The 18,993-nt window shown below is 42.2% G+C and overlaps 1 protein-coding gene across 1 annotated transcript in view; it reads left to right on the top strand.

Annotated features, from left to right (window-relative positions):
• Positions 1-18,993, top strand: part of LOC126335622 (odorant receptor Or2-like) — a 62,688-nt gene that overhangs the window by 30,419 nt on the left and 13,276 nt on the right. The window contains exons 3-4 of the mRNA XM_049999076.1: positions 1,962-2,061; positions 8,707-8,709. Coding sequence (XP_049855033.1) covers positions 1,962-2,061; positions 8,707-8,709 — 103 coding nt within the window. The remainder of the gene's footprint in view (positions 1-1,961; positions 2,062-8,706; positions 8,710-18,993) is intronic.

Consider the following 18,993-nt stretch of genomic DNA (forward strand, 5'->3'; position numbering starts at 1 on the left):
AAAGGCGGCATGAACGTTCTTTTAAAGAAGGTGTTCGAAGTGATGACCATTGGTGTAAGTGCAGTGCTGCAATCTTTTTACCATGGGCTGAGTGTTAGTCCTTATCACTTCAGCCCTTATCGAAGCACGTGTTCTGACAATTCTCTCTTGTATATCGTGCAAATAGTAAATATCCGCCGAATATCCATCTAAAGTGCCATTGACAGGTAAACACCATTGACGGTTTCGCAATACAATATTAATAGGATCGGTAAGACTAGTGTAGTCGAATCAAGTGAATGTGAATGATGTATTTCTTTAATGAACAAGTAGATTTGCTTCTCATTTACGGAGAATGCCAACGAAATTCAGTGAGAGCTAGAGATTTACACACTGAAAGATATGCTCAACGTTCTCACCCTACACGTCGTACATTTAAATATGTGTATGATAAATTGAGGACAACAAAGTATCGGAAGGAAAATTACTAACGAGGAAACGGAAATTGGTACTCTTGCCACTGTGGTTCGAGATCCTTGTGTTAGTTCGCGTCAAATCGCAAAGGAATCTGGCATGAGCCAGAGTAGTAGTGTTCGTGTTCTGCATCGTCATAAATATACCATACCATAAATATACCATACCATATCAGTCTCCACCAAGAATTAACTGGTAAGAATTGTATGCGTCGCATTGAATTCTGCCTATGGGTTCACCTTCAGATTCAGAGGGATGACACATTTATTAATTTGATTTTACTTACTAACGAGGCTACATTCACGAACCATGTAAATGTTGATCTGCATAACATGCATTATTTTGAAACTGAAAATCCGGATTGGCTGCGGAAAGCTGCACATAAAAAACCGTGGTCGGTGAATGTATGGTGTGGGTTACTGGAGGCCAGAATTATAGGCCCCTATTTCATCGGAGGAAATCTTAATGGTAGGAAGTACACCACGTTCCTGCAAGAAACATTAGGTCTGTTATTGGAAGAAATACCTTAGGAAAAAGAAGCAGAATGTGGTATTAATACGATGGGTGTCCGACACAATTTTCGCTGATGGCTAGAAATGAGTTGCAGAGACAATTCCCTAATCGTTGGATTGGACGTGGAGGAGAAGTGTCATGGCTGGCTCGTTCGCCAGACTTGATACCTCTGGAATTTTTCTTATGGGGTTTCGTAAAATACATTGCTTATAAAGACGTTCCAACTACACCTGAAGATATGCGAGGGACAATTGTCAGAGCTTGTTCTTCTATAAGTGCCCATGTGATAAGGAATACCACTCAATCCCTGATAAGAAGATTGAAGCACTGCATTGATACCAATGGTCATCACTTCGAACGCCTTCTGTAAATGGACGTTCATGCCACCTTTGCGATCCTCGTTGACCTTCAAAGATCTTACTGTTACACATCATTGTACTCGTCTCGATAGCCGTCACCGAAAATAGGTACCAAACTATAGCACCCGATTTAAAAAAAAAAAAAAAGTTGACCTTCATATCTCTGAAGCAACCTCACCTAGAAACAAAAAAACCAACGTCCCATTATGGACCCCGTTGTCCCTTGCAAGTTTGCCATACAAGCTTTTCAGCTCCTATCATACTTTTGGAGTTATTCTAGGTGGCAATAGTTAGTGACCCACCCTCAATATTATTTCTCCTTTTTTGTTGTCATTGGGTAATGGGCCTTTAATTCCCAGAAATATAATCTTTTATGAATAGTAAGGTAACTGATGTAATGTATCACTCTTTATCACTCTTATAAATGATTTCCTTATAATTTATGTTAATATTAATAAATTAGTGAGTATCTTGGTTTGACAGTGTTTTTTACATTTTGAGCTTAATCAGAGGTTGTTCCTACAGTAAGCGTGAAGAGCCAGAGTTCAATAAATTCAACCTCTGAATGAATATCCAGGTGCCTGTGAAGTGGGGATGTAATCGGCCGGGATCCAGAATGTGGTGCTTGTGCTGCAGGTTCCTGCACGACCTGGAGGCAGCCATGAGCACCATGGTGCTGGTGCAGTTCTCCATCAGTATGTTCTGCCTCTGCATGGACCTCTACCAGCAGATCCAGGTGAGGAAAAAACACCTATGAAGTATGCTTCTAAGTATGTATTGCTTATTTTTTAAACAAACATAAGCAGGCCTGGATCATTGGTGGCGGGGAGGGGGGGGGGGGAGCTACTGGGGTGTCTCCCCCTAGCGACTATTTGAGGGGGCGCCAAATTCATATTCTTGAAGAAAAAGTTTTTTTACGAACCGCCTCGCATCCAGCGCACGTCGGTCTATCGATTATTCACGTGATTTCGAAACGCATCCCTGTTGATTTTTTAATATTTTTGAAAACATTCTAAACCGATTTCTTAACGAATCATAAGTTGATTTGACCTTTCTGCCAGGGTAATGTCCGTCGTAGACAGAAGGGGACGGGACTATAAAAGCCTAGCCGAATCAATCCGAATGGGTGAATGGCAGCATCTACAAACAGAAAAACAAAAAAATAAAAGAAAATCCATTTAATGTGCATTGTAGATGGTTGATCTTTATAGTAACAACCTGTAATTCTTCTTCACTTTCGCTGTGGACTACAGGGTCATCAGCGAATCTTAACATTGATATCCTTTCTTCTTTAAGTTTTAATCCCACTCTTGAACCTTTCTTTTATTTCCGGCACTGCTTCTTCGACATATAGATTGAACAGCAGGGCTAAGAAACTACACCCCTGCCTTCGTTCTTGGTCTTACACTCTTATTGTCGCCTCCTGGTTCTTGTTCATATTGTATATTACCCGTTACCCCATAGATTACCCATATCTTTATCAAAATTTCCAACATCTTGCACCGTTATACAATTATCGTTCGGTTTTTCCAGTTCGACACATCCTTTGAACGTTTCTTGATTTTTCTTTAATTGTGCTTCCGTTATCAATCGCAATGCCAGAACTGCTTCTCTGGCACCTTTACCTATCCTAAAGCCAAAGTGATCGTTATTTAACACATCTTCAATTTTTTTTTTATATTCTGCTGTATATTATTCTTGTCAACAACGTGGGTGCATCAGCTGTTAAGCTGATTGTGCGATAATTCTCGCACTTGTCGGCACTTGCAATCTTCGAAATTGTATGGATTATGTTTTTCCGAGAATCTGACAGTATGTCGCGTCTCACACATTCTACACAAGAACGTCAATCTTTGTTTTGTTGGCACTTCCAGCAATGATTTTAGAACTTCTGATGGAAAGCTATCTATCCCTCCTGCCTTATATGATTTTAAATATTCCGAGCTCTTCTAAATTCTAATACTGGGTCCTCTATCTCTTTCCTGTCATCTCCTGTTTCTTCTTCTATTACTTCATTAGATAAGTCCTTCCCCCCATATATCCCTCAATGTACTCTTTCCATCTATTTGCTCTCTCCTCTACATTTAATAGTGGAATTCCCATTGCACTCTTAATGTTACCGCCCTAGCTTTTAATTTCACCGATTGTTGTTTTGACTGTTCTATATGCTGAGTCAGTCTTTCCGACAATCATTTATTTTTCGATTTGCTTCACGTTTTTATACAGCCATTTCGTCTTAGCTTCCCTGCCCTTCCTATTTATTTAATTCCTAAGAGACTTTTATTTCTGCGTTCCTGAATTTCTCTGAACACTTTTGTACTTCCTTCTTCCATCAATCAGCTGTGTTATTTCTTCTGTTACCCATGATTTCTTCGCAGTTACCTTTTTTGCGCCAACGTTTTTCTCTCCAACTACTATGATTTCCATTTTTTAGAGATCTCCGTTCCTCTTCAACTGAACTGCCTACGGAGCTATTCGTTATCGCAGTATCTACAGCCTCACAGACCTACAAATGTATCTCTTCATTCCTTAGTACTTCCGTATCCCACTTCTTTGCGCATTTATTCTTCCTGACTAGTCTCTTGAACTTCACCCTACTCTTCATCATGACCAACTAGTTATCTGAATCTATGTCTGACCCTGAGTACGCCTTACAATCCAATAACTGATCTCTGCTTGATCATGATGTAAACTAACTGAAATCTTCCCTCTTCCAAATTCTTGAACAGAGTATTCGCTATTACTAGCTGAAATTTATTGCAGATCTCAAATGGTCTTTCTCCTCTCTCATTCCTACTACTATTTCTATATTATCCCATAACCCATTCTTCTGCTCCTTTCCCTACAACCGCTTTCCAATCCCCCATGACAGATTTTCAGCACCCTTCACGTACTGAAATACCCGCTCAATGTTCTCATATACTATCTCTACTCTTCTTATTCAGCTTGCATCGTCGGCATATATACCTGAACCACTGTTGTCGGTGTTGGTTTGCTGTCGATTCGGGTAAGACTACCCTATCACTGAACTGTTCACTGTAACACACTCTCTGCCCTACCTTCCTATTCATAACGGGTCCTACTCCTGTTATATCATTTTCTGCTGCTGTTGATCTTACCCTCTACTCATCTGACAAGAAATCCTCGTCTTCTTTCCATTTCACTTTACTGACCCCTACTACATGTAGACTGGGCATTTGCATTTCCCTTTTCAGATTTTCTAGCTTCCCTACCACATTCAAGCTTCTGACATTCCACGCCCCGACTCGGAGAACATTATCCTTTGGTTGATTATTCAGTCGTTTTCCCATGGTCACCTCCCTTTTGGCAGGCCCCTCCAGGAGATTATCATGACACTTTTTCAAGTACAGGCCACATTTTCTGTATATAAATGTTATGTGTCTTTAATGCAGTGATTTCCATTGTCTTCTGCACCATCATGCCGTTGATCATCGCTGATTCTTCCTACTTTAGGGGTAGTTTCTCACCCCAAGGAAATACATGGCTTTGGGTATACATATATGCTACTACAGATGAATATGTCATATGAACAAAGCCAGTATTTATTAAGCATTACCTTATATTAAGAAATCTCAATCTAAAACTAAATACATTTTTAAATATTTTGTATCAGAAGTGATGAACTGCCTATCGACGTTTACGTTGCGACTAGTTGTCTTAGAGAATAGTACTGCAAAAGCGACAATGGACATATTTTCTTCAACAGGGCATTAAATATCAAGTTTTCGTGAAAATTAGTCGCACATGTTGGTGCTCCGTGTGGTCTTCTTTTGACAACACAGATACTTATACAAGGCAACAGAAAACCGATTTTGGGAATAGTGTTACAAATGTTTGTCAATTTCTTGCAAAGTATACAAAGTCCACCAAAAGTTTCTGGAGCACTAAATTACATGTTACTATTTTCAGGAACAAATTTACGAGCGAAATTGTAAATGCCGTAGCTGACGTTGAATAAGCAGTTACCTTTGTTATGTGAGTGTTATGAATGAATGAAGTATTGCAATCTCATATTGACCTGACAGTTCCCTTCTTATCATTGAAGGACATTGTAGGCTCTTCTATCATTGTAGGCCATGACACGAGATTCATTACCTGCAATGGGTAAATAGCTCTTAATCACCCACAGACCGGTGGGTGAAGTAGACGCGGTGCCGTTCTGACGTCTAAGGCCAGAGTTCTGCATCCAGGTAGTCGAGAGGTCAAGGGTCCCAACTCACGCTTCAGAGACGCTAGTACACGCAAGTCACCAACGATATGCTTGTCACATAGCTCAGCTAGGAGAAAACCCATCAAGCATCAATGCATGCATACTGTAAACACGTGATAGACGGTGAAAGCAGTAAGACATAGAATAGACTAATTTCAAGTACAGACAAACAGGCATCACAGAAATAACAGCAGCCAGTTGTCCAGGAACTTCATTTTGGTGCTATGCACGGGGAAATATCTGTGCAGACTTCAGTGCGAGGCATGAGTAACATAGAAGCAAATATCCTCGGTGTAGCAAAGTAGCTCAATGCACTTAATAAAGGCAAGTCTTTCGTTCCAGATAGCATAGCAAATAGATTCCTTTCAGAGTATGCTGATGCAATAGCTCCATATTTAGTAACCACATACAACAGCTTGTTCAACGAAAGATCCACACCAAAAAACTGGAAAGTTGCTGAAGTCACACCGGTGATCAAGAAAGGAAACAGGAGTAATCCGATAAATTACAGACTCAAATCACTAATGACGATTTTCAGTAGGATTTTGGAAGATGTACTGTGATAGAACATTACTAATTACCTTGAAGGTAAAGGCCTATTGACAAACAGTCACCACGGATTCAGAAAGTATCGTTCTTGTGAAACACAGTTAGCTCTTTATTTGTGCGAAGTAATGAGTGGTATCGACAGGGGCACTCAAATTGATTCCATTTTTCTAGGTTTCCAGAAAGTTTTTGACACTATTCCTCACAAGAGACTCGTAATCAAATTGCTTGCCTATGGAGTATCGCTTCAGTTGTAAGACTGGATCCGTGATTTCCTCTCAGAAAGGTTGCAGGACGTAGTAATCGATGAAAAATCTTCGAGCAAGCCAGAAGTGACATCTGGCGAGGAACAGTTGTAGGACCCCTGCTGTTCCTAATCTACATGAAAGATTTAGGAGATAATCTGAATAGCCCTGTTATTTTGTTTGCTGAAGATGCGGTCATCTACGGTGTACTAAAGTCATGAGAACATTAAAACGAAATGCAAAATGACTTAGACACCATATCTGAATGGTGCGAAAAGTGGAAATTGTCTATCAATAACGAAACACATGAGTACAAAAAGAAATCCATTAAATTTCGATTACTTGACAAAATCTAACGGCTGCCAACTCGACCAAGTATTTAGGAATTACAATAAAGAGCAAATTAAATTGGAACGATTAAGTAGATAGCGTTGTGGGGAAGGAAAACCAAAGAGTACGTTTTAGTGGTAGAACACTTAGAACACGCAACAGGTCTATTAAACAGACTGCCTAAACTACGCTTGTCCGTCCTTTGCAAGAGTTCTGCTGTGGGATCCTTACCAAATAGGATTGACGGAAGACATCGAAAAAGTTCAAAGAAGGGCAGCTCGTTTTGTGTTATCGCGATATAGGAGAGTCACGATATGATAAACGATTTGAAATGGTAATCATTAATATAAAAATTTGAAGAAATGCCTCTCTGAGACATCACCTGTAAAGATACACCTTCGTTCTCTACTAGTTTCAGTTAAATAGACTATAAAATGTAGAAACAGAAAAAAAACGTATGCAGTATACGCATACAAAAGAAGCACATATCTGAAGAACAGTCAATTCTTACAAAGCTGTACAATGATGAGTCACGAAGACATTATCTTCAAATGAACTCCCGACATACTGTCGTAAAATGGCTTCATAAAGTCAGATGAACTAAAATTATTTTATATGATACAAATACAATATCATATGGAACGTAATCCTTTGCTGTTACAACTCGTCATTTCATACTCAAAGAGGTATACATTACAAGCTGAGTGCCAAAGACTGTATTGTCAAAGATTACAGAAAACAACAGTAATCTGCAGTTAAAAGAATATAGGTCGTATGATATTGTCAAGGTGGGCAGAATCAATATCTTTGTCAACGGAGATGGCGCCCAAAACATCGACGAAGCCAGTAGTGACATTACATTTAATCAAAATATCACATGAAAATAATATTACTGTATGCGTTTGGACGTACATTTGTGAACAATGTCTATGAAGCTAATATTAACCTATAGAGCTACCACATGGCAGGAAAGAACGTAACTACATGGTAGAGTACAAAGTAAACCATTTATACCAATAGACATCTTAGGATCATTTAAAAACCTAAGATTATCATATTATTAAAATGTGAAGACAATTTCATATAATTTTATCATAGTCACATTACAAAATTACTTTATGTCGATGTATAAAATATTATATAATCGGTAGACTTGGTCAGTATAACTGAAGTGTACAACTCGGATAAAAATTAATGAAAGATAAATGCAGTACAGGATCGTGAACTAATTAGGTTCAGTATATCTGCACATCAATTAACTAACTCAACTTAGTTCCAGGGACACGTTAAACCACCTTGGGCACCTAAGTAAAGCAGCATCAGTTAACTGCTACAGTAGAAATACAGTGAAAGCAGATAATTACATATCGTAACAGTAAAAACCAGTAATGTTATACATTTATTTTACATAGAAAGCCCATAAGAAGCAAATGAAAAGATGACAACATTAGTTTTTCCTGGAAATTCTAAGTAAAATACTTGTACTACCGGTACCAAATGATCTGTTTGGCAGGTTGAGGCATTAATGTGTATTACGCACAATAAATATATCTAACTGTGTTAATGAAACATAAATCAAAGGCGTTTTCATTTCTAGCGAGAAGTTTTCACGAAATTTCGATCCCCAACTCTCTCCTCTAAAAATAAAAATATGCTGTTGTAGCCAACCTACGTAGAGAGATGATTATCATCATAATGAAATACGAGATATCATAGCTGTTACAAAAAGATATAAGTATACATTTTTCCCACGCTCTGTTAGAAAGTGGAACAGTAGACGTATAGCCTGAAGGTGGTTCGAATAACCCTCGGCTTGGCACTTTAGGGTTAATTGCCTAGCAGTCACGTAGATGCAAACGTTCATGGTGCCTCGACAGGAGGTATGCGAAGCATTTATCTTTGTTACGCGCATGTGTTTCTGTGTGTGCAGATTGAGGACGCCCTCACGGCCCTGCAGTACGCCATGACTATGCCCTTCCACAGCATCCAGATCTACTTCTACTGCTGGACGGCTGACGTCATCACGCAGCAGGTAAGTCAACGCTACGTTACGAGCAAACGTTGATTCTTGTTTCCGTTGCTCAATGCCCATACTGGCACTGCACTGTCATCGTAGTGAATGCGTTGACGGCAGGTGTATGCCAGTTTTCTACTCGAAGTGTATGCTTCATTCTGTGTGTTTGTATTCAGTTTGTGAGATCTGGATTGGGAAGCCGCCCAGATGAGCTTGACCTGAGGTCAGTAGCCCAGCACACGGGAAAGACCCGGATTGAGCTCATGGCCCCGTCTCACTAGCTAGAGCTCTTCGTGTTATGGTGTACGAATAGACCCAGTAATCCTAACGCAGCTGCACAATTTAATGAATAAAAATGCTTCATTATGGGTTATGAGCTGATACGTTCTTTCTTTTGCATATTCCAACAGCTAATTATCTTCCTCAACATCGATATTCGTGTCATATGACAAATAGTACCTTTGGCACTCAAAGTGTCATTGGATGAGAAAGAATAGTGCCACGCAGAGACTGGAATCTATATAACAGGTAATAAACGAACACTAGGTGTAGCAGACATCAACATTATCGCTTTTAATTGCTGCATTGGGACTTCCTCTAGATCGTTGCATGCTTGGAGGTTGTGAGACACCTCTTCTCTTGTGACCCTGCGACGGTTTAGTGAGGAGGCTACACTCACACATCAACAACGTGGTCATTATGAATAAATGGTCACATATCAGATTCTCCGCCTCAATGAACAGTATGATTGTGTCATGGACGCACGTATAAACGAAACTTTTCTTGATCCAACCTATTCTGGTGATGTAATGATCTAATAGTTGGAATTAAGCCAGTTCAAAGCTACACATTTTAATATAGTAACCTGGGGCACTGTTAAATCAAATAAATTAATAATTCCTGCTATCTGCGAATAAAATACGGTCCACAAACTACAGACCGATTGTGAGGAGGTAGCTGAATAGGTAGAGTTGTTGTACAAACAACTGCGCAAAATACTCGTTTCATCTTGTTTTAATCGTAAAATTTAATTATGGTCTGTAAATGTTTTAATATTTTATGTTCGCTAACCTTAAAGGCAGAACGACTGTTGGAGTAATGAGCCAGGCAGTGCTCAGCAAATTGCAGGCTATCTGGTAGTGTAATGGGGTAGAGGGAGCCGAAGTTGGGACCATTTTAGGAGGCCATCCCCAGTTCAAATCTAAAGTGTGTGAAATCATACGGCACTTAACTGCTAAGGTCATCATACCCTAAGCTTACACACTATTTAACCTAAATTGTCCTAAGGACAAACAGACCCTCCCATGCCCGAGGGAGGACTCGAACCTCCGCCGGGACCAGCCGCATTCCCAGTTCAGGCATTTGCCTTACAACCAAGGAATCCCTGATATACAGGACATAAAATCCCGTCTGAGGCCTGCGATCATTTTTATGTTAATAATTGGCAACCAATGCTGTACAGTCGCAATAAAGTCATAAGATATTCATTTGACTCTTTTATTAGAACATGTTACGCGTTTCGGGATTACACCCTTCTTCAGACATCTGTTACAAAAAGGTACAAAATATAAGTGAACAGCACACTCAACACGTCTCAACGGGTCATGTGCTTCATGTGTTCACATGTACTCAGCATATAACATATAACAGGGTGTAATTACGACTAGCAATCGGAATATTACTTCCGTACCCGTTAACACTACAGGATTTTTTTAAACTCCAAAACTGTTTTTTTTTTATATTGCCATACAATGCCTATAGCCAGTAGCAGCCACATGTCAATATAAAATAAATAACAGGTGGCGGGGATTCCTTCAGGAATAAACCTCTCAACCTCTCAAATCTCTAAAAGAATACCACCAAATTAAGTATAACCAACATTATCCGTCATAAAATAAAACCCCCTGATCAGCTCGCGTGCACAAACGTCTTAGGCGCCATCTGTTAAAGCCAGCGGCAACCACATCGAATTACAGCCAAGTGATGCTCATGGACCATGACTGCCTAAATAGAAGCCTTAAAACAACAACTTACACCCCTCTACCACATGGAAAAAGTTTAATGGGGAGAGGAAGAGCATTTTCATGAAATCCCAAAACATGCGTGGAGTATACGTCATACGTTCCTTACTAGTGGCATCACAATTGCCCGAGTCCTACCAATGCTATCCGGATACCGGAGAGCTCTAGTTTAAAAAAACAGAAAACATTAAAAGTGTAAAAGTGTTAAAACTTTAAAGTCTAAAATCAATAAAATAAACCATTGTGTCACCAAGGACCATCCAAAGAGAATGTTGGTGAACAAATCCTTATATGACAACCTATCTGCCCATCCATGACAGCCGAAATCAATGCGGGACGGACGACAAACGTATCCAATGTGACAGTGCGACGAAATTTGGCGTTAATGGTCTGTGACAGCAGACGGCTATGGCAGCAGACTACCGATATGAGCCTTTGCTAAAACCAGGACTGTAAAACCGTGGCCTCGTCAGATGAATCCCCATTTCAGTTGGTGAGAGCAGAGAATCTAAAGAAAAATGGCTACAGGAAAAATGTAAAGAGAAATTGTCGGAAGGCCTCACTCATCATATAGGAAGGTTAAATTAACTTTCGGTGAAATTAAGAGCAAGGGTCGTACATTAAAATTCATACAGTGAATTCCACTGTTAAATGCAGAGGAGAGCCTCTATGAGGGGAATACTTGTCTGACGACGTGACAGAAAAAGAAACAGAAGTCCATAAAAGAATCAGAATTTGAAAGACAGTTGGAAGACTTAAGGCCGAATAAGGCAAAAGGGGTCACAGGGGAAAATGGCAACAGAACAACTATTCACGTTGATATTAGAATGTATGAGTCTGGTGATGTACCATCTGACTTTCGGAAAAATATCATCCTTACGATTTCCAAGCCTGCTTGCAAGAGCTGACAAGGGCGAGAATCACCGCACAACCAGCTTATGCATCCAAATTTCTTACAAGTATAATATACAGTAGAATCGAAAAGAAAATTGAAGATGTGGTAGATGATGATCAGTTTGGCATTAGGAAAGGTAAAGGCAGCCTAATCTAACCTAACCTAACCTAACAGGCAATTTTGACGTTGTGAGTAATAATGGAAGCAAGACTAAAGAAAAATCAAGAAAGGTTCAGAGGATTTGTCGACCTGGAAAAAGTGTTCGACAATATCAAATGGAGCAAGATGTTCGAAATTCTGAGAAAAATAGGGTAAACTAGAGGGAGAGACATTTAATATACATGTACAAGAGCCAAGAGTGGACGAGCAAGAACGAAGTGCTTGGAAGACAGGGATGTAGTTTTCCGCCCCTGCTGTTGAATCTGTACATCGAAGAAGCAGCGATGGACATAAAAGAAAGGGTCAGGAGTGGAATTACAATTCAAGGTGAAAGGATATGAATGATAGGATTGGCCGATCACGTTGCCAATCTCAGTGAAATTTGATGATCTGCTGAACGGAGCGTATGGAAGAAAATTAAAGAAAGACGCAAGAAATGAACGTAGCAGAAATGAGAATATTGAGAAGATCAGGATTGGTGATCACGAAGTAGATCTGTAGAGGAAGACAGAGTTTGGAATACATCCAGCAAATAACTGAGGACATAAATCACAGAAGAGGATCTCGTGGCGATAAAAAACAAGAAAGAGGGGGAGAAAGAGTTAGGCGTTGTCTCCACGAAGCTATGGTCCCAAGTTGTCAACTAAGCACTGTGCAAGTTGGTGGTAGCTTACAATGGTGTGGGCTGTGTTTGCATGGAATGGAGTAGGTTCTCCGCTCCAATTGAATCGATCACTGACTGGAAATCGTTATGTTCGGCTGCTTGCAGCCACTCACGGGCTTCAACTTCAGACAAAGAAGATACAACTTTTCGGGATGACAATGCGTCATGTCACCGGGTCACAATTGTTCGCAATTGGTCTGAGGAACATTCTGGACGATTCGAGCGAATGATTTGGCCACCCAGGTCGCCTGACGTGTATCTCATCCAACATTTGTGGACATAATCGAAGGGACAGCTGGTGCACAAATCCCCGCACCGACAGCGCTTCCGTAGTTATGGAAGGGTACAGAGGTGACACGACTCGATACTTCCACAGAGATATTCCCAGACACGCCACGTCGACTTGCTACACCGCTCGGGGCAAAAGTGGTCCGACACTTTTGTCACCTCATCATACAGCCATATTCGTTTACATGTACATTGAAAACAGTCAATCGGTGGTTCGACATGTACACTGCAGCTGTGCCTCTGCAGCCAAAAAACAATCACAAATTGATATTCATGCAGGAATCGACAGAAAATGCAAAACTGTAAACTTTGGCAGGCGACGGATGAATGTGTGCCGCTGTAGCGCAATTTCACCACGCAACTGGGAAGGATAGCAAACAGAGGACACGTCGCTGCCACGGCATAAGATCTTCGTGGATTTCATTCCTTGCACTCATTTGGACAGTAACTATGGCTAGGAGACATGCGCGTGAACATTATACGCAGATGTCAGTATTTGAGAGAAGACATGTAGTTGGGCTAATCGGCGATTTGCTCCACATTCGACGACGTTAGCAAGGATGGCTGACCCGCAGCCGAACAGAGCGTCAAGAAGGAAGAGTGGACCTAGCAAGACGACAGCACGGGGGGACCGAGCAATCGTCAGAGAGGCGCTCAGAGCCCCGGATCCACCATCACCGTCGATATGGCGTGCAACTGGTGCTACAGTGGCCTGAGGGACTGCTAACAGGCGGCTCACAGGAAAGGGGCTGAGCTCACGGAGCCCCTTGCGCCGACAAGTATTGACCTCTGTACTCCAACAGAGCCGTTTGCAGTGGTGTCCAGTGCATTCGGCCTCGAATATCATTGGCTGGAGCAGAACTGTCTTCAGTGATGGGTCACTTCAAATTGTAATCCGATGGTATGCCTAAACCCGCCTCTTCCAGCGGTGTGATACCGACCTGTCTGTCACCTGCCACACTGACCGACAACCAGGAGTGACGGTGTGGAACGTTTGGAGCATTATGGGCAGGACCAAGCCCAATAACTGCTTTGTACATTTGTTTTTCTGTTCATGTACATCACATCTACCGACTTCCGTCCCATTCAGATAATTCCTTCGAGGTTTTTTTTTTGTTTCTTACTGTATATTAAAAAAAGTTAATCAATGTCAAACTTCTTCAACTTTAGAGACACATTGTGTGGTATTGCCTACGTAAGACATTTATTTCATGCTTAGCAAAAATAAGTAATAATTATATTGATCACCTCAAGATTTTCTAATGAGCTTCGTCGTTCAAAATTTCTAAACGTCGCAATCATATTACCCATTCCACAGCAATTCCAAAAGAAAGCTAGTTTGCTGCTGCTCTCAGTTATAAATGGTGACAAAAAAGTTTCAGTTCGCAGAAAGTGCAGTCCAGAATGGGTATGCCAGTCAGACATCGCCGTGATCATTGGGGCAACCATCCCATCGTCGTCGCCCACGTTCAAGAAACTTCTTTGCTAAAACACCGAGTCCAGCTGCGTGAACAAGTCCGAAACGGCCTGCCGCATGTCTTCGTCCGACAGGAATCATCGATCCATTAAGGACTGTTTTAAGGCACCGAAGGCATGATAATCACAGGGATAGAGTTCAGAACTGTAGGACGGTGCTCGGGTGTTTCTCACGTGACTCGATGTAACTTCGGCGTTACGATATTTGCGATATGTAAATTGCACGTAAATTGAAGGTTGACAGGGGAAGAAAGGAAAGGAAAAGGGAGGGATCACTGCTGTCATCTGCAATGGGACATGACGCGGAATCAGCGGCGACGAATGAAAATGTGTATCGGACCTGGATTCGAAACCGGGATATCCTGCTTACTAGGAAGGTGCAGTAACCACTGCGCCATCCGGCCCACGGTGCTATGGCAACTGCACGGGCTACCTCCGCTCGCCTCGCGGCCGATCCACACCGAGTGCCACCTAACTGCAGTCCCTGTCCATTTCCTCCATATTCGCTCTTCCCAGGTTCCCACAGGAGATCGGACGTATTTGCGCATTGGCACTGAAGAAGGTGGTTCTATTGCACAGCCAGGCCTATCAGATTATGTGAATGTGCGGTGTCTGTTCTTTTTGGATATGCCCGAAAGAACAGACAGCACACATCCATATAATTTGCGGTACCGTTGCGCGCGTCATCACGAAGCAGCAGCACCGTGTTTCGCGCTCCATTCCCAAACGGTGTTTTTCCACAGACGTCTACCGGCGATTGCCCTTTCCCAGCCGACAAAAGAATAACAGCAGGCTAGTCTCTTTTGGATGCATTTGGTAATAACGTCGCCATAGTTCACTTTTCCGCATTTACCGCAGGGGCGTCAGAATGACGAATGTTTTAGTAGGAAGGGCTGTGACATAAGTAGCTCCGGAGATTCTTGTTTCTCTCAGTTACAATCTTAAAATTTATTTATGAATAATTTTCATTCGGTACCCCGGAAGAGAGAGCGAGTAATGAGTGAATACAGCCAGTCTGGTAGTATAGCAGGGCACAGAGAGTCCAAATTGGGGACATTTCGGGAGGGTATTCCCACTTCAAGCATTTGCCTAAAAAACCAACTATAATGAGCTGAAAATGTCGGTCAGAATGCGAGTTATCTTTACTTTAATTCCGGAAAATGTGTCCAAGAAGAAAATGAAAGCCTAATGTATGTATAGGTGTAACTGATTTACGTGTACACAGAAAAAGTCGATATCTGACTCGACACGTACAGTGCACTGCGTCGCTGCCGCCGGTTGCAGCCGATGCGCTGATCACTCGTAAACCAGCTGACTGAGCTCCTAAGTGCTTAACGACTGTGAGAAGCTGACTTCATAAAAATATACACTCTAAGACAAAAAACAAAAAAAAAAAACAAAAAACAAAAAAATCTACGCGCCATAAAAGAGTTATGAAAACTGGTTCGAAGTTCATATTCATAAAGGTATGGAATTACAATGCGAAAATGTAAACTTTAGCGGGCGATGGGTAAATGTGTGACGCAGCAACGCAAGGATCAATGGCCTTGCCGCAGTGGTAACACCAGCTTCCGAAGTTAAGCGCTGTCGGGCTGCCCTCGCACAGATGCCAACCGGTCTGCCGAGCTCTGTTGGAAAACGGTGTGCACTCAGCTCTTGTGAAGCGAAATGTAGAGCTATTTCACTGGCAAGCAGCGGCTTCGGTGTCGTAAACTGGCATACGGCTTAGAGAGCGGAGTACTGGCCACATGCCCCCTCCATATCTGCATCCAGTGAGGCCTGTGGGCCGAGGATAACTCGTAGGCCGGTCTGTACCGCTGGGCCTTCATTGCCTGTTCGGGTGGAGTTTAGCTGTCAAGGATAGTAAATAGACGACATGTCGATACCATGGCATAAAGCCTTCTCGAATTTCATCTCACGACCTCAGTTGGGCATTGCCTACACCTCGCAGACAGGCACCTGTCGCACATGTCGCCCTCTGAGAAAGGACGTGTATTTGGGCTTAAAAAAGCCGCTTTGGAGTAATCGGCGAATCGCTTGACATTTGAATAGTTGCAATACCACAGTTGGGCGATATTGGCAGGGATGGGTGAACCATGGCCGAACACAACGTCAAAGTGGAGGCGTCGACCTTGAGAGACGACAGAACCTGAGGACCGAGCAATCGTTACAGAGGCTCTCAGATCTCCGGATCCATCATTACCATCGTTCTTATGTGCTGTGAGTACATCAGTGACTACAGGGACCACAAATAAGTGGCTCACAGAAAGGGGTGGAGCTCATGCGGCCTCTTGCGCCGACTACCATTGACATTTGTGCACCGACAAAACCGTCTATGTTTGTGTCAGGCACGTGCGGGCTGGAATCTCATTGAGTGGAGCAGAAATGTCTGCAGTGATCAGTCCCCCTTCGAACTGATCCTCGATGACGGGGTGAATACGTACCTGGAGATGCCTCAGACAGCGGTGGGGCAGCAGTCTGACAGTCACCACGCTGTACGGCTTGAGAATCACGAGTGATATCTGTCATTCTGTTTCACTTCATATTAGGACATCTCCTGTTGGCACCCTCGGCGACATTACACCCAAACCGTACAGACCAATTTCACTTTTGAACGTAAGATATTTGTAAAAAAAAATGTTATGCAAAAGATTACAAGATCACAGACTGCTACATGGAACGAGTCCTCACCAGTGCGGGTCTAGAAGGGGCAAGTCAACTGAAGACGCAATTACGAAGTCGATTTTAGTAACGACAAATACTCATTCTACGTACGCTCTAGCGACGATGATTGATATTGCTGGCGCTTTCGATAACCTATGGTGGCCGTATTTCTTTTCTAGCCTCCAGAAGCGCTTTCTAATTGCCCGAGAGATTGTTGCCACGAGCGATGTGCTCCTTTAAAGAAAGGAAAGAAAATAACGAAGACAATAACAAGAGGCTGTCCACAGGGATCAGTGTGTGTCTTGGAGTTTCGGGATGTAGCACTGTTGCCTAAACTACGGAAGTTATATGACAGTGGTGACAGAAGTGCACTGGTGAGATTTGCGGAACGACGTGCTGTTCGTTGTAAATGGCGAGTCCAGAAGAATTACAGAAGCCAAACGTAATGCGGCCGTCCACGAACTTGAGGGCTGGTGTCGAAGTGTTAAATTGTCACTAGCACCTCACAAGACAACGTACCTTCTGCTGAAAGAGAACTTAATAAGAAACTCTAAAATGAAATTGAATGATGTAATGATTAGGAGAGGCGCAGTAACGAAATATGTAGGGATAGTTCTGGACGAGAGTCGTAACTTAGCACATCATGTATAGGAAGCAGGCAGAAAAAGTAGAATTGCAGATAGGCCATTTGTGCTTCCTTTGAAGACAATGAGAGGTCACCACCAGTCTATATTAGCATCAGTCGAGATTATGGTGCGACCGTCTGGGCTAATACATTGCCGCTAGTGAAGCTAGCCTCAGTAGTGAGAAGAGATCAACGTGGTGTGTTACTAAGATTAAAGGGAGCCTGATCCACTACCCTGGATGATGCTTTGTTAATAATTCTAGGAATATGCCCACTGGACTTGGAAATTAGGAAAGGGGGAGCCTTTTACTGGTTAAAGAAAGGCAATCAAGTGAAAGTACTTGGAACTGATGCCAATTTGAAAAAAGCACTAAAAGATCGCTTATTACAACTGTGGCAAAGTGAGTGGGACACCTGAGGCACAGGCAGGAGAACATAGCATTTCTTCCCTAATATCAGGGAGGGATTAAAAATGAGATTTCTTAACCCATCGAGTCGATTGACAAGGGACCTGATTGGCCATGGCCCTTGTTCCGCGTTTCTATACAAAATCAGAAGACAGATGAGTAATAGCTGCGCCTGCTGCTGTGTGGGCACACCAGAACACACGGTCTATAAGGATGAAGCGGATGATGGACATCAGGTATTAAGTATACCGGATCGCAAAGCAGCATTAAGGAGCGAGTCGATCTGGCTCATCTTGGACGATACTGCAGCCCCAGTATCAAGGAAGGCCAAGGAAGCCTACACGAGGCATTCAACCATAAGTCAACATGCTGTCATCGAGGCTAGACAACGTACTGTGCAGATGGAGAGAAGGTAATTGAGGTAGACGACTAGCGAAAGAAATACTGTAATACTGTCCCAAGAATCTACATTGCGTTGGTGAAAGAGATCATGGAGGTGTGGACTTTCAGGAGTAATAGTGACTAGTGGAGTTTCTGCTAAGCACAAACCCTGCTGACCTGCTTCCCGACGACCAGAGTCCAGCAGATTATGACTCTTGACAGGATAGCATGAGGGCGGATCCAGTACCCGAGACAACCATCCGTAAGTTATGTGCACCAAAATAAATGAACAAACTCAGAACGAATTCTGTAGCGTTTGTAGCAGATAAGCAGCTGGGTAATTGGTTAAGGGTTTTAACGTAGTTTTGTGGTAGTAGAACGTTTTTAATCTCTTCCTTTTAATGAAGTATCAGAAGTACGTAACTAATACATAATTTGTTAGAATCCCTGGAAATGTGATTTGTATCGCCTATTTCAGCTTTTCAGATGATAGGCTGCAAGTATAAAGAATAAATAAATAAAATATTATCGTTATTCTAATGTGTTAACAGCAGTACGTCGACAATAGTCTACGCTCCGTTTTGTTGCCCTTCAGGGCAAGCCATCCTCTGCTTTTGTTTGAGCGAGGTAATGCCTGCCCGCACATAATGAGAGTTGGTATTGCTTATATTCGTGCTTGGCAAACCCTACCTTGGCCTGGAACGTCGCTGGATCTATCACCA

This window comes from Schistocerca gregaria, chromosome 2, assembly GCF_023897955.1.
Source record: "Schistocerca gregaria isolate iqSchGreg1 chromosome 2, iqSchGreg1.2, whole genome shotgun sequence".
NCBI lineage: Eukaryota > Metazoa > Arthropoda > Insecta > Orthoptera > Acrididae > Schistocerca > Schistocerca gregaria.